This window comes from Colobus angolensis, unplaced genomic scaffold, assembly GCF_000951035.1.
Source record: "Colobus angolensis palliatus isolate OR3802 unplaced genomic scaffold, Cang.pa_1.0 Scaffold91, whole genome shotgun sequence".
In the NCBI taxonomy this organism is placed as follows: domain Eukaryota; kingdom Metazoa; phylum Chordata; class Mammalia; order Primates; family Cercopithecidae; genus Colobus; species Colobus angolensis.
In genome coordinates this window covers 4,073,700-4,098,813 of record NW_012123043.1, presented here as the reverse complement: position 1 = coordinate 4,098,813, position 25,114 = coordinate 4,073,700, and the positions used below count along the sequence as shown (strand labels likewise).

The following is a 25,114-nucleotide window of genomic DNA, read 5'->3' as shown; positions in this document are numbered from 1 at the left end:
TAGCCGGGTGTGGTGTTGCATGCCTGTAATCCCAGCTACTTGGGAGACTGAGGCAGGAGAATAGCTTGAATCCTGGAGGCAGATGTTGTGTTGAGTTGAGATCTGGCCACTGCACTCCAGCCCAGGCGACAGAGTGAGACTCCGTCTCAAAAAAAAAAAAAAAAAAAAGATGTTTTATGATGTAATACAGCACTTATAGCTTACATAGATACATAGATACGTATTCCATCATACTTTGGTCTATGGCATGCTTCCTGGGTTCAAGCGATTCTCATGCTTCAGCATCCCCAGTAGCTGGGATTTCAGGCATGTGCCACCACGCCTGGCTAATTTTTGTATTTTTAGTAGAGACAGGAGTTTCACCATGTTAGCCAGGCTCATCTTGAACTCCTGAGCTTTAAACATTAATTTAATACAATTAACATTTTTTTCTGTTTCATCAAGGATGCTTAAATAATACTGGCTTTTTGGCCCCAATGACTGCATTGTGGGAAAGAATAAGGCACCAGTTTTACCACCCACTGCCTTTGCACTATCAGCCCACATGCCAACCCAATGCAAAGACAAATATGGTACCCCCAGGAGTCGGTGGACCACTCTTCAAGAAGTATTACCACATTGCAAGCCCAGGATAGTTTGTGATGAGGCGGAGAGGGTCTGTCTTAGGGGGCCTAATCCTTCTCCACCTCCTCCTTTGGCTGGGGGAATTCATTCCACCCCCAGCTCCCAAGGCCCCTGTTTGGTTTCCGGCCTCTGCCACAGCAGGTGCACTCTGGGTGTAGTCATATGTCTGCAGTCCCGTTCCCTGCTGGACTGACAGCGAGCACCTTAGAGCTGGGCTCTATTTTCCTATAGCTGAGCCCTGACGAGCACCAAAGAGATGGGTGGAAGTGTGGCTGGGAGTCTGCATATGTGAGGAAGCAAAGGGAGGCCTCCTCTTTCTTGCACCGAGAGGAGGGTAGCATCTTGCCCCTCCCCCTGCCCAAGCATGAACAGGGTGAGACCCCATGAAAGCCCTACCCTCAGAAAGAGACTCAGCCCAGCCTCAGAGTTTTGGAGAGTTTGTCCCATCTGGCTGGGGTCTGGAAAGACCTTCATTAGATCTGCTGACTGAAAAGGTCCCACCCTGTTCAATTCCTCCCCAAGCCTCCTGCAAAACAGTCATGGGGTGGGGGCAAGGGTGTGAGAGCAGGGAAGAAGGAGGGCTGGGGTCTGTGGAGGTACGGGGTTTGGAGGAGAATGGAGCGGGAGGAGGAAGCAGCCAGGGAGGCAGGGTTGCTCACCAGACACAAGGGCAGGGCTCTTTGTCTGTGTTGGCACCTGCTTCCCCCTGACATTCCTGGCCTGAGCCTGGGCATGGGGTAGAGGGGGTGGTCATAGTTCAGGGTGACCTCCCAGGGCCTAAGTTTAACATCAACAAAGGTCCAGTGTCCAGCTGTTGTTTCTATGTGTGTCCAAGCGCATTGTTGGAGGCACGAGCAGTTCATCACCTATGTCAAGGTCAGTGAGTGGCTGTGACTGCTCCTCTCTGGGGGAGGGGGCAGCTGGTGCCCAGACATTCCAGGTGCCAAGAACTTGAACGAGATGGCTTCTCAGCCGGCCCTTTCCCTGTACCCTTAGCCAGGAGCCCCCAGCCTTATTTCAGGACACTGAGAAACCAGCAAAGATCCCTCCTGAGCCATGGGAGGCAATTTCCTGCCCTGTGTCTGGCCAGAAGGTGCCTTTCTGTGTTGGCTACTTGTCCATTCGTTTATTCAATGAGCATCTACTATGTTTCAGGCACTGTGGTGGTCACTGAGGATATAAAACTGCATAAGACATAGTGTCGACACTCAGGTTCCTCCCAGGTGAGTAAATAGATGACTTCGATATTGTGGATGTCACGTAGAGAAAGAGGGACATACAGGGCTATGGGGCTCAGAGGAGCGGCTCCTAATGCAGTCGGGTGGTCAGGGTGGACTTCCTGGACAGGTCAGTGCTCCACCGAGACTTGGAGGAGGGTAGGAGGATAGGTGGAGTGGGAGTGACGGGCCTTCGGAGAAGCCTCTGGTGATCTGGGGATGTTGAATAGTTCTGTGCGGCTGGGACCAGGGGACACAGGGGCTAGGGAAGCTGTAAGGGTGTGATCATGAAAGCGCATGTATCTTGACCACAGGCTTGCATTTTATCCTCATATTGTCATTGAAGGAAGGTGGTTCAGGTGGCAGTGGGATGGACAGGCTTCTGGACCAGACAGCCCGAGCGGTGAGGAGTTTGCTGCCATGAAGCTGGCAGAAGGCAGTGGCTCAAGCAGAGACAGTGGCGTGGGTCTGTGGAGGAGGGCGGATTAGGAGGCCTCGAGGGAAGCAGGACAGGACTTGCTGCTCCTCTGGCTTCCAGGAGGAAGGGAGGGGAGCAGAGGGGGTGACCCTCAGATTTCTGGTTTGGCTCAGTGGCTTGTGGCTGGGCCTTTGCATGATAGGGGGAACACAGAGGGAGCAGATGGGGTTCAGGGTGGGGCCATCAAGTGAGGAAGGGCTTGGCAGTGCCTGAGCCAGGGTGTTGTGCAGGCAGCTGGGCACACGGGCCTAGTGCTGGGGTGGGCTAGGCTGCCCCAGCAGGCCCCAGGGAAGGACGACAGGCTGGGATGCTATCCACATGGACTCACTCTCCTCTCTTAGCCCTGGCACTAAGTGCGTCCCTCTGGCAAAGAAGAAAATAATTTCTGTCCCTCGCCATCTGCTGCATGGGAAGATGGGAATGGAGTGAGCACGGTATGAGGGGATCAGGAATGTTGAGGGGCTGTGTCCAGCTGCCCAAACCATCCACGAGGCCGGCACCGTGTTGAGGACAGAGGTGCGTTCAGGAACCAAGGTTCATCATTGTACCCCAGGGCCTGGGTTGGTGCCTGATAAGAGGTGTTTGGGGGGCTCCAGAGTTCTCTGGGTCTGAAGCATAGGGTGGGGAGGGCAGCATGGGGGATGGACCAGGGCCGGGGCTGCCTATGCCCAGTTTAGGGGCCCCGCTGAGGAGTGAGCACAGACTAAAGTGTTGGGTCTGGCTAGAAGGGGTGCTTTTAGAGTTTTTTTTTTTTCAGTCTTTCATATTATTTTATTTTCTTCCTTCAACCATAATAATATGATATCCAAAGTTTGTCTTAACTGGTGGATGTTACACAGGCTTATCCATCCCACTTACAGACAAGACAAATGCTGCTTCCTGCAATGGCCCCACCATGGACCCTCATCATCCAACCCAAGGCACCCCCTTGCTGGCTTTAGCTTCACTATATTGTGAGGCCACTTCATTGAATCTTATCCCAGACTTTAACTTTTCCATGACTGCCATGATTTTGCCATGTTTTTCACACAGAATGTGTCTGACCTTAGCTGCATTGCCACCGCCTTTGGGACCCTGAGCCTTCTTGCCAGCACTGTCACTCCCAGAGGTTGATCCCACTTTCCCCTTTTCCAGAACCACTTGTTCCTTTGGGTGGCATCGTGGAAACTTGCTGTTGAAGTCTCAGCTGCCTAAGTGGTTCTTAAATGGAGGTCCCCAGGCCAGCAGCATCAGCATCACCTGAGAAACTGTTAGAAATGCAAATTTCTGGGCTTTACCCCAGACCTGCTGAATCAGAAACTTTGGGAGGTGAGGCCCAGAATCTGTGTTTTAACAAGCCCTCCTCAAAATTCAGATGCCCTATAAGGGTTTGAAAACTCCTGGGGGTGGGTGGGGGAGTGGGCAGGGGCCTGTTCCGCTACATATCATGCTGGGTCCGGAGCGAACAGATGGAGGGGGGAAGCCCCATCCGCTGCCCCGGGGACAGCCTTTTCAGAGGGAAGGTAGAACTGTGCACCCAAAAACACAGGGGATGCAAAGCTTAGAACCAAGTGAGCATCGGAGACAGAAAGTCCTGTGCAGCAGAGCTGGGTGGAACCTGGTGAGTGGGTAGCATGGGGTGGAATTGAGAGAGAGACACAGTGACCTGGTGTCCCAGTTCCCAGGGTTGCTAACTGCTCACGTGCCAGCTTGAAAATAATGAGTTTCTAGGGAGGGGTCTACACCCAATTTGCTAGCTCACTCTCCATCACTGTCCTCCACATCCCCCCATCCCTGGACATACAGAGTTAGCCCCAAACCCCACCTACTTATTATGGGGATTCCTGGAGAGGCAGCCTGTGTTGTGGGGACCTGTCAAGGCACTGCCAGTCCAGGCTCAGGGTGTGGAGGCTCAGTGGCAGCACAGAAAGCGGGAACCTGGGGTGGGAGGGGGGTGGTCTTTGGGCCTTCCTCCTTCATCCTAGCACTGGGCTGATGCAGGAAACTAGATGGGCCAGAAGAGAATTCAGGGTGAGGCAATGCTGAGCTCAAGGAGCAGGTAGTTCAAGAGAGAAGTGAAGCAACAGGTTTGGCAGAGGGTGGTGGGTGTGGGAGGGGGTCAGGGGCGTGGGCAGGTGTGTGGAGGGTGCAGAGTGTGAGAGATGCACTGCCACCTGCCCAGTGCTGGGACCTGCAGGGACTCACAAGACCCTCACCCTCTTCCCTCTGCCCTGCCTCTCCTTCACCTCCACTCGCCCCACCTCTAACCCCACCCAGGCCTCGCTGGAGGGGAGGAGCCTCCTCTCATGGTGTCTCAGTGCTAAAAAGAGTGGCTAATATTATCTGTTACTACACAACCAAACCTCTTACAATTAGGTGCATCAAGAGTCAAAATCATTCAAACCATCACTTACGCTTTTTTTCTGCTTTGTTTGAGACAGGGTCTCACTCTGTCGCCCAGGCTGGCGTACAGTGGCATGTGATCTCGGCTCATAGTAGCCTTGACCTCCTCTTGGCTCAAGCAATCCTCCCACCTCAGCCTCCCAAGTAGCCAGGAGCACAGGCTTGTGCCACCACACCCGGCTAATTTCTGTATTCTTTGTAGAGATGGGGCTTTTGCCACGTTACCCAGTCTGGTCTCAAACTCCTGAGCCCAAGACATCTGCTTGGCTCAGCCTCCCAAAGTGCTGGGATTACAGGCCCGAGCCACTATGCTCAGCCCATTTACTGTTTTTAATGTTGGGATGAATTATACGGAGCTTTGGAATCACAACGCTAGTCCATTCCAAGTTCCCCCTGGGAACCATGGTGTTGGCTGAAGATGAGGACATTAAAGTCATAGTGACGGCCCCTGTTTACTGAACACTTACTATGTGCAAGAGCATGGACTTTGGCACAGAGACCTGGGTGCAGCTCTCAGCTCTGTCTTGTTCTTGCTGTGGGACCCTGGGTGATTGCTAAACCACTGTGACCCTGTTTCCTCATGGGTATAGTAGGGTAAGTAATAGTGCCTACCTCAGAATGTTAGTGTGAGGCCTCGAGGGCTATATGCCAAGAACCAACAGTTGTTCAGCATTTGGCCAGGCCTTTGCCCTTTATGCACATACCTCATTGGAGCCTCACAGCCACCCCCTAGGTAGGCACCATTATTATCCCCATTTTACAGATGAGGAAGTGGAGGCTTGGAGGGATACACTGCTAAGCTTCACTAGTGAGTATTCCTGGTGAGTGGCAGAGCTGTCTGCTTCCAAAGTGTGTTGGACTCACCTCACTATGCTATGTCTCTAATGCCACAGACTTTCATGTGGGGCTGATCTGTGGTGAAAAATTGAGGGTGACAGCCTTTTGATTTCTTTGTTCCTTCTGCTCTAGTCTCCTCAGGCCCCAGCCCTGCCCCCTCTCAGAACTCAGTCACAGAAAGCTGGCCCTGGAACCATGATGGGCTTAAGAGGGGGTGGGTGGAGAAGGTGGAGAGGTGCGTGGGGTTGGCTGTCACTGAGGTGAAGGTCCCTGAGTAGTGGGGGGAGAGCCCATGTCAGGAGGGGCCGCCGGGAAGACAGATGGTCTGGGCTTTGTCACTTGCTAATTTGGGCTTCTGTGCTTCCCAAACCAAGCCAGGGCAGCCAGGGTTGACAGGTGTCAGCCTCTGAGGTGGCGGGACCTGACTCCACAACCCACGGCCTTACAAGGCTTAGCTCCTCTGGCCAGATACTTCCTTCCCTTTCCCTGTGGCCTCCCCAGCCCTGGGAGGGACAAGGATGACACTGGAAGCCAGTGGCACTAGAGGCTGAAAATCCCTCCAGGCCTTCTCTCACTGACACCCATCTCACCGTCCCTCTTTCTTGGACTTGCCCCTTCCTCCCACGATCTGGCCAGCTCCGGTTCTCACTCCTTCTGGCAATTCTTCCATCCATTTCCACTGAGCTGGGCAGTCACAGAAGATCTGAGAGGGTACTGACCACAGAGGCCATTCTCCTGAGGCCTGGATTCTTGTCAAGTTTGCCTCAGCCTCTTCCTGGACTTTAAAAGAGGCTAAGGGGGTTCAGACATGGTGGCTCACGCCTGTAATCCCAGCACTTCGGGAGGCCAAGACAGGAGGTTTGCTTGTGCCCAGGTGTTCAAGACCAACCTGGGCAATATAAGGAGACCCCACCTCCATAAAAAATTAAAAAATATTTTGAAAAAGAGGCTAAGGGAAAGCCTCCAGCCTTGTCCCAAGGAGGAGGACCCCATGGAAGTCAGGCTCAGCCTCAGGTCCCTGCACACCCTTAACCCATTTTACAAATGAGGAAGCCAAGGTTCAGAGAGGATGCTGCATAGCTGGGTCAATTCTGCAGTGAACCTAAATTCAGCTTAGTGTCTAGAAGGCCTGCAATAAGGCTAGGGCCAACGCCAGGAGGGGAAGCTCATGTGGTCTAGGGTAGGGCTTGCAGATGAAGCTGGATTAGGATTAGAACAAGGTCAGTTTTAGCATTTTGCATGCTGTGTGCAGAATGGATTGAGAGGGCAAGGAGCCACCTCAGTAAACCAAGCAAGAGAGTAGAGAGCAAGAAAGTGAAGGTTCTAATAGGTTAGGGATAAAGACAGGGACAGGGGTTATATTGGGGTTAAAAGAGGGTTAGTGTTAGAATTAGAACTGGGCTAAAGTTAAGGTTAGGGAAGTGTCTCTGCTTTGTGGGCAGCATGACAGAGCACTGGGCTGGGAGTTAGGAGACCTGACCCCTCACCCTGTGGCCTCTCCTCTGGGGGCCTGGGTTTCCTCACGGGCACACAGATTGGACTGGACAGTCTTCCTGCTCTGGTGTCCTGCGATGCTCTCGGCAAGATCAGAGCTGGCTTTCTGGAAGGCCAGGCAGGCCCTGATGGGGCTGGATTCTGGCCCACTCTTCCTCAGGGCTGCCTTGTTCTGAAACCTGGGCTGGTTTGTTTCACTGACCCTCCCAGGCTCACCATTTTCCTGGCTAGTCCCAAGCACAGCCGGAACCATGAAGTCCAGGGCCCAGCAAGGCAGTGAAGAATGTATTAGTTTCTCATTGCTGCTGTAACAAGTCAGCACAAATAACCCAAGTTTATTATCTTACAGTTCTGGAGGGTAGAAGTCTGAAGTCAGTCTCCCTGGGCAGTCAAGGTGTTGGGAGGCCTGCTTCCCCCTGCAGGCTCTAGGGGAGAAGCCGTTCCCTGTCCTTTTTTTGGCTTTTAGAGGCTGCCTGCATTCCTTGGCTCATGACCTCCCTCCATGGTCAAGGCCAGCGGCATAGCATCTTTTCTGACGTCTGCTTCCTTCATCACATTTCCTTCTCTCAACTCTGCTTCTCATGACTCACTCAGCTGAGAAGGACACTTGCAATTAGATTGGGCCCACCAAGATAATCCAGGATAATCTCCCTGTCTCAAGTGTCTTAGTGTAATCACATCTGCAAAGACCCTTTGCCATCTAAGGTAACAGATTCACATTTGCATTAGGGCCCGGGCACCTATGGGGGCCACTATTCAGCATAGCACAAATGGTGCTGCCTGGGGCCAGGGCCAGGAGCACTCTTTCTGGCTCTGTGTCTGGGAAGGGTCCTCCCTGACCAGTGAGCATCTGTGTCAGACAGAACCTCAGCTCTGGGACAGCTGTGCCTGCTCTGCAGGGAGAATAGGAAACCTGGCCCCAGGGCAGATGTGCACTGAGAAGGGGTGACCTTTTCTGTAGGCAAGGGCGGGAGGAGAACGGCTGTGGAGGCGTACTTGGTTGGGGCAGTGAGTGGGCTGCAGGGCTGAGACCTCCAGTGACAGCCCCTCAGCTGGGTGTGGGTGGCCTGGATCATTGTGGCCTGTTTTGCACCCACTCCATACATGAAGAAAGATGGGGCTCAGGAGCAAGGACAACAGGGCATGGCATTCTTGCTTTTGAAGGCCACCTTTGAGCGACAGGAGAGAGACGCTGGAGAAGTCGGTGTGTGAACTGGGGCCGAAGGTCATGGTGGATCTCAGAGCGGGAGCTGGAGGCTGGATTCCATGTGGTGTGCAGGGATGGTGGGGATGGAATTGGGACACTGGGGTGAGGGGTCCTGGCCCCATGCTGCCCAACAGAGTGTGAGGATGAATAACTCTGAGTCTGAGATTCTCCGTGGCTCCTGCCCAGGGAGGGCCCCTGGCTGTGCTATGTTCTCCACGTCTTGCTGTGGACATCTGGCCACCTACTTTCTTGGCTTGTGTTCACCGTGCTTTGTTCTTCTATTTATCGACCTGTGCTCTTTGTTTTTCCTTTTCAAAAAGCAGGATAATTCATGCAGATAATTCAGTTTTTGAGAATATCAAGGTCTTTTAAGAAAGTTATTGTATAGGCTGGTTATGGTAGCTCACGTTTATAATCCCAGCACTTTGGGAGCCCGAGGCAGGTGCATCGCTCAAGGCCAGGAGTTTGAGATCAGCCTGGCCAACATGGTGAAACCCTGTTTTACAATTTTTGTATTGTAAAAATACAAAAAATAGCCAAGCATGGTGGCGCACCTGTAGTCCCAGCTACTCAGGAGGCTGAGGCAGGAGAATCACTTGAACCCACTATGTAAAGGTTGCAGTGAGCCAAGATCACGCCCCTGTACTCCAGCCTGGGTGACAGAGTGAGACTCTGTCTCAAAAAAAAAAAAAAGTAAATAAATAAAAGGAAAGTTATTGTGTAAATTATAATAAGCCAAGGCAATAAACTCCGGTAGGCTCATCTGCAAAGACCCTGAATTCCTGCTCCCTCCGGCTGATCCTCTTGGCTGGAGTCCACCTCCATTATCCATCCCAGCCTCTCCACTTGGAATCCTATGCCCCAAACCCCCATGTCTCCCCAGACCCTGCCCTTTCTTCCTGGCAGCCTTCTCACATAGAGGCTTCTCAAAGTTGACCCGACCAGAACAGAATTAGAGCAACCTCTATTAGGCAGCAGAATGTCGGTGTAGAGAGGGCAGGGCCTTTACCTCTGTGGGCACTGGGTTGTGTCTCCTTAGGACACCCCTGCCCATTACTCTCTCCCTCTCCAAATGGGGAGCATGGCTGGGACTCCCTAACCTCCTGCTTGCGAGGCCTCCCTCTGGCCTCCGAGAGGGTCAGTATCCTGCCCCAACCCATGAGATGACACACTATAATAGCCACAGGATTAACATAGCAGGCATTGTCTTTCTCTGACTATAGGGTGGGTATTATGTGTTCATCAACTATCCTAAAAATACCCAGTAAACAGGTGCAGCCCCTGTGGCTCCAGTCCCCTGGGATCTGTTGGCTTCTGGCTGGAGATGAAGATTAGGGCAGGGGAGAGGTGAATTAGTCTCACTGAGTTCCTGGCATGAAACTTGGGTGTCTTTTGGAACCTGGGAAATCTAGATTCCAGGAAACCCACCTGGAGTGGCATGCAGAGTGTCTGCAGACCCTCAGACCTCCCTGAGCGGAAAGGTGGGCCCTGCTGCCACTGCCATTCTGCTCAGCCCTGGAAACACTCACCGGGGTCAGCCTGCAACACTGCTCACATCACTCCTCACAGCCAGGCACTCTCCTATCCCACGTGCACCAGAGCCACCGAAAAATCCCTGAAAGTTGAGTCTTTAGCCCTCTTGGGCTTTTGGAGCATGGGTTTGGGGGCCTCATTTCCATAATGCCTTATAAGAGATGCAGGGTTAGCCCAGTGGTCCTCTTCCCCCAGCTGCTACTTGCCCTTCTGGGCCTTCCTGTGGCCCCTTGCTCTCCCTCATTCCCCCTCCCGGTCCCATCTCTGTTCAGTCCCCACACCTGGTCTGGCTGTTCGTTCTTTCCCTTTCTGCAGCTCGAGTCTCCCCAGGTGGGTGCTGGTTTCACTCAGTCGGTGGCACGTATGTGCACAGAATTTGCCTCTGCTCCTGAGCCACAGACTCGCGTGGCTTTCGGCCTGTGTGCCTGTTGTGTGTATCGCAGCACGCATCTGCCCTGTGAGGTGTGTGTGTGTGTGTGTGTGTGTGTGTGGTGGGAGGGGTGGAAGGGAGGAGGGGCAGCAGGAGGGGGAGTGGGTCTGTTCTATTTTTACCGGCCAGTTGCTGCTGGCCACAGTTTTCATATCCTCCCCTCGGCTCTGCCCCTCACAGTCTGCAGTCTACGGCGAGGCACAGGCCAGCCCAGCTCCACGAGGACTGAACAAGGTAAGCGTCTGCAGCCCAAGACTTCAGATCTAGGTTGATCCCAGGCAGAGAACCTGGGGCTTTTGTTTAAGGAGAAAGCGAGGTCCTGGAGCTGGAGAAAACTGTTTCTTCCCTGTACAGTTGGTTTGTTGGTAGAACATTCCTAAAATACTCCCACAGCGTTTTGTTCCACAGAATGGCCTATCTCCTGCAAAACTGTTGTGAGAGGCGAAAACTTTTCCTGGCCATTTGGAAGCTGGGAGCGAGGAGAAGAATCTTCCGTGAGGTTCCTTAGGAGCCCCAAGGCTGAACCTAAGGGATGTTTTCACACAGGATGCCCAGCAGGGTGTGGGAGGGATAGTGCACCCAGGGGAAGGGGTGGCCCTGGGACCAGAGAGCTGGGTGAGCGCTCAAAGTCAGCAATACCTGCAGCAGAAGAGAAGGAGGGTGCCTGGCGTGCAGGACTCCCAGGGAGCCTAGAAGGCAGGGCCAGAGCCCCCTGCTGACCAAGGAAACTATCTTGCTTCTGTGTTCTTTGTCTTTGAGCGATGCTGTTAGCTCCCTTTGCCCATCCCTGTACTGCAGCACAAGAGCAGGGGAGGGCAGACCGGCAAACCCTCTTGACCGTTCCTGCTCAGAGCTCCTGGCTCTGAGGAGCAGCAGTAGATACTGGGGGTCCTCTTGGAGGAAGGCAATGGTGGCAGCATTTTGGGTTGAGGCACAAGAGCCAGTGAACATATAAGCCAGGGCAGTATCCACAGGGCAACCCAAGGCTTGGGGCAGGGGGCCATGTGGCGGTCCCTGACTTGGGTGAGGGCTGAAGGCAGCACCTACCACCAGGTTTGGGAGTCGCAGTCCCACAGCAACTCTGAGATTAGGCTTTGCTGTTCAGAGCTCAAGATGGGGGTGTGGTGTGTGGTAGGCAGCCCAGCACCATGGGCTTGGGAGTGTTAACTGTCAGTCAAGGAAGAAAGGGATGCCCTTGAATGGGGTTCCAAGGTCAGGGGGCGGGGAGCAGGGGGAAGCACATGAGCCTAACTAGATACTTTTGGACGTGATCATTGGGTGTGCAGAGATCAGTTCTTTCCCCTATATATACACTCTATCTCTCTCTCACACACACACACACACACACACACTCTCACACACAGTCACTTACACACATTTACATACACAGACTTAATCTCATAGTCTAGTTGATAGTCCCTGCCATGCTGCAGAGCCTCAAGAAAGGGAAAGCCCAGCTCTGAGGCAACCACCAGAGACTCTTTGCTCCCTCCCTCGGGTAGAGGATTTTCTCATTATCTCCTTGCTTGCTACTTGTGGAGGAGATGGAATCCTGGCTCTCCAAGCCTTCCCGTGCTATCTACATCCTGACTTATCAGTCCTTGCTTGACTTCCACAGAGCCTGGCAAGGGCCCCCGTCTGGTGGGTGTCAGAGCACAGACTGAGGCCTCTTGCCTGACGTGGGACCCCTTGGTCTGGCATTTGTCAGTGAGGCAGGCTGGGGGCAGGTCCCAGAGCTTGGCATGAGGTGCAAATTGGCCTTGGCAGGTAGGGCCCCACACTGGGGACAGTTGGCTCTCTGAGAGAGAGAGGGAGGCATGATCACTGCCAAATGCCCACCAAGGACAAGGCACATCCCAGGGAGACAGACACAGACCTGGTGCCCTCTGGACACTGGCATTCCTGGAGGCTGATGATGGACAGATGGGCCTGGAGGTGGCTCTTCGCCAGCTGGTGTTTCCTTTGGATTTCCTCAGCGTCTTTGGAGAAGCAGAGCCCTCAGAATAAGCAGCTGCCTATAAAATCTAATTCCAGCCAAGCATCTCAGGAATTCATGGATTGTCTCCATACTCCTCCCTCTGTACCCCAGCATGACAGCTGAGACTCTGGGGTCACACTACCCCTCCATCTCCTCCACCCCAGCCTTCCCCTCCCCTGGTGGTGGAGGCAGAGGTGGAGGGAGGCCCAGAAGGCTTTCTGATCCATTGGTAGATTCAGGGGAGGTGGCCAAAGCTGTGTTCACTGGGGTTGGGACAGTGCTTCATGGGCACAAAGTGAAAGGAGAGAATTAGGGCAGAGGAAGGGGCGGCTCTGGGATGAAATTATTGGCAGGCACTTTGCAAGTGTACTTTAATTCCCCACCTCCCAGACCCCCAACCAGGTTCTTGAACCAAGTCCAAACTCCTGACCCTGAGCTCCATGCCTGCCCTCCCCTCCACACACACACTGGGTTCTCCCACCCTTCACCTCACAGCCTGGCTCAGAGCTCCTGTGCGCCCCTGCATACCTGCTCCCCACCTCAGCTGTCCCCTTCCTTTCCCTGAGCTTTTGCACAGTCCCTCCCTCCTCTGGCATTGGAATGCTCTGTGTCCAGGCCCAGGCAAGATGGTGAATTATGTCTGGCTTTGGAACATCTCCCTCTGCAGCCTCATGGACCCCCTCTTTGGCCTGGGCCCCAGGATCACCTGGTCAGGGGGCTTCAAATTGTGCTCCACGGCCAAGTATCCTCACAGAAGACCACAGGGCTGCTATGGTAACCCCCTTCAACCAGTACCATTTGGCTCTTTTTGTTTGTTTGATTTTTATTTTAAGTTCAGAAGTACATGTGCAGGATGTGCAGGTTTGTTACACAGGTAAACATGTGTCATGGAGGTTTGTTGTATCAATTATTTCATCACTCAGATATGAGAGACGTACCCATTAGTTATTTTTCCTGATCCTCTCCCTCCTCCACCCGCCACCTTCTGATAGGCAAAATGCCATGTTGCTTATACTGATTGGATTTATTTTACTTCCAAGTAAGATTTGGTTAGAACAAAGGATTCAACCAAATAATATTAATTAAATATTATTTTAATTAATTAATATTAATTAATAATAAACATCAAGTGGAAACCCACTGATTTAACCCCTAATTTTGCCGAGAGGAAAACCAACCCAGAATGGGGAAAGACAGAGTTGGGTGAACACAGGATTTGCCCTGCCTTGAGGCTTATCCTCCCCCACTCAGGGCCTCTCACTGCCCCACCCTGGGGGTGCCAGTTGCATTGCCATCTGTGGATGGAGTTGTGCCACATGGCAGCTACCCGTATTCCAGCATCCACTCTGCTCATTCACTTTTCAGGCCTTCCTCTCTCTGAGCCTTTCAATGACCACTCTTAATCCACAGGATAAAGTCTAAACTCAGCCTGTCCTTCAAGGCCTTCATGAGTGAGCTACAATCTCAATTTTTTTTTTTTTTGAGAAGGAGACTCATTCTGTCACCCAGGCTGGAGTGCAGTGGCGTGATCTCGGCTCACTGCAACCTCTGCCTCCTGGGTTCAAGCAATTCTTCTGCCTCAGCCTCCTGAGTAGCTGGTGGCGTGTGCCACCACGCTGGCTAATTTTTGTATTATTAGTAGAGATGGGGTTTCACCATGGTGGCCAGGCTGGTCTTGAACTCCTGATCTCATGATCTGCCCACTTTGGACTCCCAAAGTGCTGGGATTACAGGCATGAGCCACTGCGCCTGGCTGCTCTCACTTTCCAAGCATATTTCCTATGGACTCCATTCTGTTCTCCACCGGGCTTAGCAAGCTTTATCTGGAAAGGGCCAGAGAGCTTTGTAGCTCACATAAGATTTCTGTTGCAAATTCTTAAAAAAAAAAAAAAACTTACAACTCTTTAAGTAAAAACAGACGGGGGGCCAGGTTAGGCTTATGCCCTGCCCTGCAACCCTGTCCCATCTTGACCTGCTGGAATCCAGTGTGTCTGATTTCTTCCTTTTGTATTCTGACTCAGTCTCCTAGGCTGGGCTCCCAAGGCCCAGCTGGGTGGGGGGCAGGGGTTTCTACTTTCCCTCATGAACTATTCCTCTGTGCCCCCTAGGTGCTGTCCCACTACCACCATGCCGGAAGTGTAAGTAGTCTCACTGCCATCTGGGGCCCCAGGAAGGCAAGTCCCTTTGCCACAGACTTCAGCCCCACAGTGGAGGCACCATGTTTTCAATCCTCAAAGCTTTCCCCTAAGAGACCAGGTCCTCAAACAGGGACAGCACTTGATGGTTTTCCCCGTGCTGCCTGTGTCCTCCCAGCCATTGAGCAGAACTCACTCCCAGGTTGCCCTGGGAGTGCCTTTTTGGCCTGTGCCTCAGAGTTTTCCTGTCTTGATCTAACACATGAATTGCGTGTACCAGGCCACCACTTAACACTGACGCAGTAGGTGAACAAAGCTTTGGGAATTTACCCATACGCCCACGGATGGATGCTTTCACGTTACTGGAACCCTACCCTAAGGCTTCCCTCCCCTTCCACCACTTCTCCCCAACTTATGATGCCCAGTACCTCCCAATAAGAATGCCCGGTAGTTCAAAGGGCTGTTGAGTTTTTATTCTGTTCTGCCGGAACCTCGAACTGCTCCCCCTGCCTGATGCCTGATGACTGTCTGGCTCACTGTTGTCACCGGCCCCCTCCTTCCCCAAGCTGGTCTGCGAGGTTCTGCGGCTGTACATGTAATCCTCATTGTTCATACTCACTCTGTGTTCTGCTCTTTCCCTGTCCTTCCTGTGATGAATGCCTGAAGCGAGGTAAGTGATATTTGGGGTATCTCTGTCCTGATTAACTCTTCCGACTGGTAAAGGTGGGAAGGCGGGGTTGGCATCTGAGGAGAGGGGAGAGCTTGTGTTAAGCCCTGGTGGGAGTCTGGGAGGTGTAGGGTATTTAGTAGCTGAACAAATTCCCAGGAGATGGAAACATCAGGTGAAGATTCTGGATGTGGGGCTTCCTAGTGTCCAGGGAGTTGCTGTGCCAGTGTACAGTGTCACTGGAAGGTTGTCCTGGGACTGGCACTGCAGCAGGGCTGGGTGTGACTCTGCATCTTTGCTGAGCCCAAGCTCTTCCTCACCCACTCTGAGAGCTGGTCCAGTCCTGGGGGGACCATCCTATTCCATGCAGAGCTGATCCTGTGCAAAGCTATATTTGAGGGGTAAGGGATAGTCATTGGGTTATTCCACCCTTGCCCAATGGCTGAATATTGAGCGAGGAGCAAAGAGATGTCCTTAAATCCCTCAGGTGTTAGATAACCCTGACACTGGCCATTCCACACACTCCAGACTTAACAGGCTGCTGAGATCACAGCCTATATACAGTCCAAGGATGGGGATGGCAGGGATAGGGATGGGGACTCAGGGATGGCAACAGTGCAAATTAGCGGTATTGACGGAGGGGACATTTGGCACAGAGATTTTTGGAAAGAATTGAAAATGTTACTTTTGAACATTCATATGAATGTTGAAGTTTTGCTGAGGCTCGTATAAAAGTGAGTCCTCACTGACTGATGGTCAGATGAGGTGACCATCAGCTCACTCACCAAGTGGTGGGGAAACAAGATAGCAGTAAAACATTTGCCATGTGTACATTACAGTGTGTAAACTGTGGTAGTAATGCTTAGAGGCATAGGCTCTTTCTTTTGAAATCACACTTACCTGAAATGTAACAAAAATCTTTAGGAGAGGAAAAGAGAAACCACTCTGAACATTCAGAATAGAAGTTACACATTCCATTTGCTGAAACTCATCCATTGTCTCTCATGAGAACTTCCCTCTCAAAGCCTAATCACTTCTACTTTACACCCTGGAATAACATTTGAGAGCCATGCTCTCCCAGCTCGCAGCACATTAAGTCTAGGTAGGATGCTTCCTGCTGGCAATGAGAAGCGACTGCCTATGGCCCGGAAGAGATACTAGTGCTCGAAAGGCATCACAGTCTCATTAGTTGGGAGCCAAGCAGCCCTACTCACCTTTACCACCCCTGAGGGACCACTGTCACAGGGCTAGGACTAGTAAGCAACAACATGTTTAGGATTTTTGATAAGAAGATAAAACAGTGGTTTTATATCTTAGAAAGATTTGTATGGGTGATGTTAACATTTTTTAAAGTTTTGAGGTCTACATAGATACATTTCATTTATTCGGGAAATTCACAGCTTATTTATGCAGCATGATAGATCATCAAGGTATTGCTGTATTACTACCTGAAGTGTGAAAACATACACAGCTTTTATGCTTTTCAAAGGATTTGCACATCCATGATCTCATTTCATCTGCAATAACTCTGTGGACTAAGCAAGGAGGGGTCATAATATCCTTATTTACAGATGAGGAAAGAGGTGCCTGTAGAAGCCATGTGACCCTCATAGTATCTTACAAGATTTCAGCAGCAGCAGAATCAGAGTGGGAAGTTAAGGCTTCAGCCCCTAGGTCAAGGTAGCTGACTGCAGCCTTGTCTGAACTACAGGGGTTAAATCACAAAGATGAGCTTTTAAGGCACCATAGGGTGAGCAGAGGATTCTGCATAAAGACAGAGAACGCTGGCTGGCACTTGTCTTGGCCTAGACCAGAATTCCAGTTCTGCAGCCTCTGCTTCACCACCTGTCTCTCTCTCTTCTTGCTCACAGAGAAAACCCAAGATCACTGCCTCCCGCAAACTCTTGCTGAAGGTGAGGCTGGGGGCTGGCTGCAGGGGGATGCCCAGTGGGAGGCAGAGGGGCAGGAGAGCCGACTCTGAAGGGATGTGGAGGGTTATGGAAAGGAGAAAGGAAGGAGGCCAGAGTGAGGATGATGAGGGGCAGAAGGAGTCCAGCATTGCTGGAGCCAGTGCCATGCTCAGGTGGTCAGTGGGTGGGATCCTCGAGTATGGATCCTGGCACCCGCCTGGGGTCCCTAGAGTAGGTGGTGACCAGCTCAGAGTGAGAAGCTACTCGTGCAGGCAGAGAGACTTCCTTTATTCTCGTATGTGTTTTTCTCTTTGGAGCTTTGTGAGTCAAAACTGACAGTAAGTGGGTAAGAGGAAGACTGTCAGGGGAAAACAAGTTCCAGGACTCCAGGAACATTGTGTGTGGCCACTTGGTGTACCCTCATGCATGGCCTGTCCGTGGCCGCTGCATATACTTCTACACTGGACGGTGGTCTCAGAGTTGACTCAGCCTGGGACCGCCCTCCCCTCATTCCCTGATGCCGGGTGGGAGATGCGAGGCCCCTAGCTCAGCAGGTTTGTCCTGTCCAGAGCCTGATGCTGGCCAAGGCCAAGGAATGCTGGGAGCAGGAGCACGAGGAGCGCGAGGCTGAGAAGGTGCGCTACCTGGCAGAGCGCATCCCCACACTGCAGACGCGTGGCCTGTCCCTCAGTGCCCTGCAGGTGAGCCTGGCAGGTGGGGCAGGGCAGGATGGGGCTGGAGGCACTGTGTGGGTGGCTCCAGGGACCAGGCGGCAAGAGCCTGAACTAACACCAGCTCAAGGTTCCATAATTTACAGGGTACTCCTCACTTCCATGGTCTCATTTAATCTTCACAACCACCTGTGAGGTGGGAACATTAGATTCCATTTTGCAGGCACTGAACTGAGCCTCAGAGGGGAGGCGTGACTTGCCTGGGCTGAGCGGAGCCAGGGGCCCAGTTTCACAATCAGTCAGGGTGGTGGCGTGGAATGGGGAGGCTGCCAGGGTTTGGAGAAGCCCCACTTCTCCAAGGACTTGTCTATCCTTTCTTAGAGCTTGGTCTTTAACATTTTCAGAACACTGGTAAATTATTTAAATGCCAGGGATTACAGAGAAAAGAGACTGGAAGGAAATACATCAAAATGTTACTAAGTATCCCTGGGTGGTGGCATCACTAGGTATTTTAATTTTTATTATTTTTGTTTAATACATAGTTGTCAAAATGTCTAAAATTAAAACATTACTTTAATCATAAGAAAACTATTTTATTTTGCTGGGCACAGTGGCTCATGCCTGTGATCCCAGCATTTTGAGAGGCTGAGGCAGGAGAATCACTTGAACCCCGGAGTTCGAGACCAGCCTGGGCAACATAGTGAAAGTGAGACCTTGTCTCTATAAAAAATTAAAACAATGAGATGGGAGGATCACTTGAGTCCAGGAGGTTGAGGCTGCAATAAGCCATGATGAAAGAATACTTTTTTTTTCTTTTTTTTTTTTGAGACAGAGTCTCACTCTGTTGCCCAGGCTGGAGTACAGTGGCATAATCTCAGCTCACTGCAACCTCCACTTCCCATGTTCAAGCCATTCTCCTGTCTCAGACTCCTGAGTAGCTGGGACTACAGGTGTGTGCCACCATGCCTGGCTAATTTTTGTAGTTTTAGTAGAGACGGGGTTTCACCATATTGGTCAGGCTGGTTTTGAACTCCTGACCTCAGGTGATCCACCCGCCTTGGCCTCCCAAAGTGCTGGGATTACAGGGATGAGCCACCATGCCCAGCCAAGAATACTGTTTTGTTGTTGTTGTTGCTGTTGTTGTTTTTTTGAGATGGAGTCTCATTCTGTTGCCAGGCTGGAGTGCAGTGGTGTGATCTTAGCTCATTGCAACCTCTGCCTCCTGGGTTCAAGCAAAGGAATGTTGTTTTTAAGAAAGCACGACATATAGACAGCAGAACAGAGGGCATACCCTTTGAGCTATTGCCTGTCCTGAGCCTCAGAGTGGAGGAAACTGTCAGCTCCTCTCTGGATCCCAGGTCTTGCAAAGGGGCTGGGGAGAGGGTCAAGGACTGGAAACTGATGGCTCTGTTCCACTCTTCTTCGCGCCTGCCTGATCCATCTGCTGCCCCCAGGACCTGTGCCGGGAGCTGCATGCCAAGGTAGAGGTAGTGGATGAGGAGCGATACGACATTGAGGCTAAATGTCTCCACAACACCAGGGAGGTGAGTCTAAGGAAGGGAAGGGGCATGGCCAGGATGGGCTAGGCAGGGGCATGGGCACGGATGCATCAGCCATGGGAGGTCCCCTCCTTCCGCAGGGCCTGGAGGGGGCCACTTAAGCAGGAAGCTTTGGTTTCTCCGCCCTAGCCCCATAGGGCTGGAGATGGGCAGAGTGGATAATCACACATGAAAAGTACAAACTTCCTCCCTACCTGCCATGTGGGCTCATCAGCCTAACAGAAGCTGCTCTCTTTATCCACCCACACAAATAATCAGATGCCTGTTAATAACGTCTTACCTTTGTGAAGTGCTTTCATGTGCATTATAGCCTTTGATCCTCCCTATAGGCCTGTGGATGAAGTAGGGGCTATTTGCACCTTGCAGAGAACACTTAGGATCAGAGAGGCCAAGGACTTGTCCTAGGTTGCACAGTGGTGGTCCTGGGACCAGTGCTGGTCTCTGGCTCCCACTTCGGTGCTCTGTGCTCCCTTAGCATGGAGTATGGGAGGATTAACTCCATCCAGACCCTGCTCCAGTGGGGTGGGGCAGAACAGGGAAGAACAGGGCTCCTTTGGGTCATTTGTCCAAGCAGTGAGGAGGGGGCAGGGAGGGAGCACAAGTCACTTCCCTCCTTCCCACTTCTGCCCACCAGGAATGATATGTGGGGTCACCAAGCTCCTAAGAATTCCCTCTAGAGATCACACCCTGGAAATTCCTCCAGGAAGTTTATCACCCTGCTGGAAGTTTATCACCCTGCTGGACCAAGGCTGTGAGCTGCTTTGAAAGCTCACTGGGGAGGAATAAGTTAGAAACAGAGATGAGGCTACAGGAACAAAAGGAAGCAACCCTGCACTCCAAATAGGGCTTCCAAACCAGACAAGTCTCAGTCCGGTGGAGCTACCCCTTTTATTCAAGGTTACAGTATTAGCAATGGCTAATAGGCTTTATCTGTCCGCTTAACCATCCGTTTATCAGCAAATGTGCAGTGGCTATTTGCAAAGGGATGGGTGGGTCTGACTGTCCTAGAGCAGGGATCTCCAACTCTTGGGCTGTGGACCAGTACTAATCCGTGGCCTGTCAGGAACTGGGCCACACAGCAGGAGGTGAGCAGTGGGTGAGTGAATATTCCTGCCTGAGCTCCACCTCCGTCAGATCAGTGGTGGCATTAGATTCTCACAGGAGTGTGAACCCTATTGTGAACTGTCCATGCGAGGGATCTAGGTTGTGCACTCCTTATGAGAATCGAACTCATGCCTGATGGTCTGAGGTGGAACAGTTTCATCCTGAAACCACCCCACCACCTGTCCGCGGAAAAAGCGTCCTCCACAAAACTGGTCCCTGGTGACGAAAAGGTTGGTGACTCCTGATAGGTCTGGCTTCAAGGGTGGACAATTTAAGGTGTATCTCTGGCTGGAACCCTGGCAGTCTGAAGTCCTTAGGAAGGGTGCCCTGTGGCTAGCTCCCTCTCCAGTGAGCCCTGGGTGCTTCTCACCTGCAGATTAAGGACCTGAAGCTGAAGGTGATGGACCTCCGTGGGAAGTTCAAGCGCCCGCCCCTGCGTCGGGTCCGTGTCTCAGCTGACGCCATGCTCCGGGCCCTGCTGGGTTCCAAGCACAAGGTGTCCATGGATCTGCGGGCCAACCTCAAGTCTGTGAAGAAGGAAGACACAGAGAAGGTGAGGTCTCTTTCCTCAGAACCTTCCACCCTCTGCCCTACCAGCTTTCCCCTTGTCAACCCCTCACATGGCCTCAGGCAGGCCCAGGAGCTCCTGTTGGAGGCCAGTCAGCTTGACAGAGAGAATGTTCTAGAATGTTTTGGAAGACCAGTGTGGGAAGAAAGAAAGAAGACTTGCTGCCTTCCTTCAGGCTGTTCCCAGTCTGATGAAGAAACTAGGACGTAAAGAAAGCTAGACCCCAGACTGAGACATGAAGTAAAAATCTTGTTTCCAGTGTGAAGAGAACGTGGAGATTTAGGGTAATGTTGGAGGTGACTGCCTGGTCACCACAGGGAAAGGAGACAGCAGCTCATCTTGGTGATAGCCACACACGAGCACAGACATTAGAAAACTGAGTTCAATCACCCAGCAACAAATTATTCAAAGTTGGTTGAACTCACAGTATATGTGCCCCAAATTGATAGGCTCTGTAAGGAACAGGGATGACAGGAACAGTCTCTGGCCCAAGAAGCTTCAGAGGAGAAGAGATAAGCCAGGCAGTATACTGAGAAAATGGAAAAGCAGTCACATTCACAGGGGAAGGCTTCTTGGAAGAGGTGGCCTTGAGCCTGCAGAGTGCCAGACCAGGAGGGTGGCATGGGGCCTTGGAGGAGGTTTTGCTGAGGTGCATTGAGGTGGGAACTAGCCCCGTAGCTGCCACTATCACCCTGTGCTCCCAAGCCACACAGCTTCCTGTGGGGCCTCAGCTTGGCCCATGTCCACCTGCCTGGCTGAGTCCTAGGACCTTAATAGCTGGGGAGGGCATCGGGATTTCTTATCATCTGAGGAGACCGGTTTTCTATCACCCAGCTTCTCTTAAGCTGGGGGGGCATCCAGCCTGGTAAGTCTCTGATGTGTGTGCCACTTGTCCACAGGAGCGGCCTGTGGAGGTGGGTGACTGGAGGAAGAATGTGGAGGCCATGTCTGGTATGGAAGGCCGGAAGAAGATGTTTGATGCTGCCAAGTCTCCGACCTCACAATAGAGGTACCTAGAGATCAGCTCCCTTCTCTGGGGTCCATCAGAGTCTAGAGGATAATGAGGGAGTCCACAATGGGCAGGCAGGTTGTACTCAGTGTGGTGCAGGGACAAAGGCACTGATGAGACTGATTTGAGTCAGCTCTCCTGGGCTCAGTCCTGGCTCCAGCACCGTGATACCTTGGGCATGTCATTTCTATTTGGGGGCCCTCTTTGTTCCCCTCCTCTATGAAATTGGGGGCTGTATCAAATCAGTGGTTCTCCAAGTGTGGTCCTGGGACCAGCAGCATCTACATCACCTGGGATGCAAATGATCACCCCCCCTACTCCAGGTCCACTAAATTGGAAACTCTGGGGTGAGACCAGCCTTCCAAGTGATCCTGATGCACATGAGAGTTTCAGAACCACTAGGTTAGAGGATCCCTGGGGTCCCTTCATCTCTGACTTTCTGAGAATCTGTGCGCTTTTAAATACCTCCTGGTGATGTCCTTTATTTGTGCTCCCTGCGAAGTACCCAGCACTCACAGTACCTGTTCCCAAGGAGCTACCACTCAGAGAAGCTAAGACTTCCCACTCTCTGAGGAAATAGCTGGAGAAACTGGGCAAAGCAAGGAAATCAGGCCACATAAAACCCTCTATGGAAGTGCTGAGAGAATGTGCAATAGGGCAGGCATCCACCAGATAGCACTGGTCGGAGCAGGCTTTCTGAAGAGGAGGAGCTTTCTGAGGACGTGATGTGCGAGTGTTAGCTGATAAAGGGAAGGGCACGTTGAAGGGCTGATGAGGCAACAGAAGCATGGAGGTGGGAATTAACCACCCACAGAGTAGCATGGCAAGGCCAGGTAAGAGCTGAGGGCCACAGTGCCGAGGAACAGTGTGAGGGGTCCCAAAAGGGGAGGAACTGTGCCCGTGGGCCGAGAAGCTGAGGTCTTGTAGGAGCCCCTATGAATGAAGATCCAGCCAGGGGTGCGCTAGGGGTGAGAAGCCCTGGAGACTGCATGTGCTGTAGGTAAGTTAGGGATTCATGCACTGCACATGGGTCCCTGGGAACTGATGGCTTTGCCTCTTTGCCCCTACAGGCCAGCTTGCTGTGCTGCGCTCTGAGCTCCTGCTTCATGCTTCTTCTCCAGCCCAGCTCACTCACTTCTCTGCCCGTGTCTGGAGCATCCCTTCCCACTTCCCCCCTCACTTCTTCCCTCCAGCCTGCATTCCCTCCTCTGGAACTGGGATTAAACATATCCAAGAGGCAGGACAAACTCGAGTGTCTGAAGACCTCACCCCGGCAGGGTGGGCTCCCACCCATCCATGAGGCACTTGGGGCTTCCCAGCTACCCTGTGGTGTAACAGGTGGAGGAGGAAGAGGGAGTAAGAGCACCTTTCCTCTAGCCCTGTGCCACACCCCTTCTATGTGTGTACAGTGTCCACAGGCATCTTCATTAAAAACCCAGTTTCCTGGTCATTTCTGCAGCTCTGAGTGTGAGCACAGAGAAGAAAGGGAAGACTTGGGGCTTGTGAAGAGAGGGCTGTGCTGGGCTCCAGTCACCCTGTCTGCAGTCCAGAGCTCAGGATCTGAAGGGAGGGCTAAGGAATTGGTGGCTGCTTGCCAGGGTCCCCTGGGGCCCCTTCTGCCAAGTCCCTGTGATGTCACACAGCACACACTCACCACCCAGGATGCTCAGCTCACCAGAGCCCTGACCTCTGAGAACTGACCCCTTCCTGCCCCTGACTCTGGCCATGAGAAGAGGCCTCTCCATTCAGAGCTGCTTCTCCTGCCGGGTGTCATACTCTCCTTCCTCTGCAAACCTAGATTAACTCTCCCTGATGTCTGCTGGGTGTACCTGACTGCTCCGGGCTGAGAGGTCAGGGCACTTTCAATCCCTCACCTAGTCCTGCTGCACAGGGCAGGAGGCCTCGCAGAAGAGATACTTGCAGTTCCAGGCCTGGCCACCAGGTGACTCCTTCCTTCTGTCCTCGGCACTCCTGTCCGTCCCGCCTCTGCTCTCCCCACTTTTATTCACCCTCCTCCCAATTGTTTCCCCTTCACACTCCTGTACTGGTCCTGTCCCCCAGGACTGATTCTTTCCCAGAGGTGGGGCGGCCACTTATCTGTCCTCTGGCTCAGGTCCTTTCTCCATCCCACTCACTTCTGGGTCCAAACCCTGGTGAGGGCATAGGGTGTGCTGGGGTGGAGTGGGGGTCTGGGCAGCCCCTCTTCCCCCAACATACTCGTGAGAGAGGCTCCTGTGAAGCAGAGACCAAAGTTCTGACTTTCCTTTTTTTCTTTTTTCTTTTTTTGAGATGGAGTCTCGCTCTGTCACCCAGACTGGAGTGCAGTGACACGATCTCGACTCACTGCAACCTCTGCCTCCCAGGTTCAAGCGATTCTCCTGCCTCAACCTCCTGAGTAGCTGGGATTACAGGTGTGTGCCACCACACCCGGCTAATTTTTGTATTTTTAATAGAGACAGGGTTTCACCATGTTGGTCAGGCTGGTCTCGAACTCCTGAACTTGTGATCCGCCCACCTTGGCCTCCCAAAGTGCTGGGATTACAGGTGTAAGCGACCGCGTCCGGTCAAGTTCTGACTTTTCAGGGCGGTGGGATAGTGACTTCTGAGCTAAGCTTGCAAGGGAAGTGGCTGGTCCCAGATCTGGGGTCCCTTGGCTTTTTGACCACCGCAGCACTGGCCCCAGGAGGGGCTGAGTTATCAGAGCAGCAATCCTTCCACCCACCCTACTAAGTCCCCATTCTTCCCTCAAATCCCATGTATTATCTGCCATAAATGCCAGGAATTGGTACAAAGTGCAGTGCCAGCTACTCCGTGGGGCATGGTCTGGCTCCCTGGGCTGCTGGCCTGCCAGCCCCTTTCAGAAAACATGGCAGTGGGAACCAGCAACTTGGGCTACCTTAGGGGAAGCAGCACTCTGCCCAGGGTTCTTGCTATAAATAGGTCAGTGGGCAGAGAGGCAGATGTGTGCAAAAAGCACAATCCCAATCATACACACAAACCCGTAGGCACAGACACACCCAGTCTCAATGCACGAAGTTGGAGAACCTGACAGGGCTGGTCCAGGCCACAGAGGATGGGGTTAGGCTTCATGCCTTCATGCCCAGGCAGCTACAGAAACCCACTCTTCTCCGCCTCACAGGGCTCCTCCGGTTGGCCTGGGTCCAAAGCAGTCTCCTTGTTTCACCTCTTTCCAGCCCTTCCCTAGAGCCTGGCCCCAAGTTCCAGAGTCAAATCCCAGTTTTGCAGTCAACTATTAACCTGGGGCCCTGGCAGATTGGGGTATCCACCCAGTCATGTAAAGGCAGGAGACC

At 52.5% G+C, this 25,114-nt stretch overlaps 1 protein-coding gene across 2 annotated transcripts; it reads left to right on the top strand.

Moving 5' to 3' along the window:
• The first annotated feature begins 9,954 nt into the window (after window positions 1-9,954).
• Window positions 9,955-23,261, top strand: TNNI1 (troponin I type 1 (skeletal, slow)). Of its 2 annotated transcripts, XM_011931737.1 has the most exons (10): window positions 9,955-10,102; window positions 10,383-10,436; window positions 14,289-14,318; window positions 14,982-14,985; window positions 16,854-16,895; window positions 17,462-17,593; window positions 19,018-19,107; window positions 20,603-20,779; window positions 21,694-21,803; window positions 22,874-23,261. In XM_011931737.1, exons 3-9 carry the CDS (start codon window positions 14,308-14,310, stop codon window positions 21,799-21,801), a joined length of 564 nt encoding a protein of 187 aa, XP_011787127.1. In that variant the 5' UTR covers window positions 9,955-10,102; window positions 10,383-10,436; window positions 14,289-14,307; the 3' UTR covers window positions 21,802-21,803; window positions 22,874-23,261. The 2 variants fall into 2 exon arrangements, with proteins under 2 accessions (XP_011787127.1, XP_011787126.1); XM_011931736.1 differs by lacking the exon at window positions 9,955-10,102 and having other exon boundaries at window positions 10,330-10,436.
• The last annotated feature ends 1,853 nt before the right edge of the window (window positions 23,262-25,114 follow it).

Coding starts and splice junctions, on each gene's coding strand:
- TNNI1 (XM_011931737.1), top strand. Junction 16,896..17,461: donor CCCGCAAACTCTTGCTGAAG/GTGAGGCTGGGG, acceptor TGTCCTGTCCAG/AGCCTGATGCTGGCCAAGGC. Junction 20,780..21,693: donor AGAAGGAAGACACAGAGAAG/GTGAGGTCTCTT, acceptor ACTTGTCCACAG/GAGCGGCCTGTGGAGGTGGG.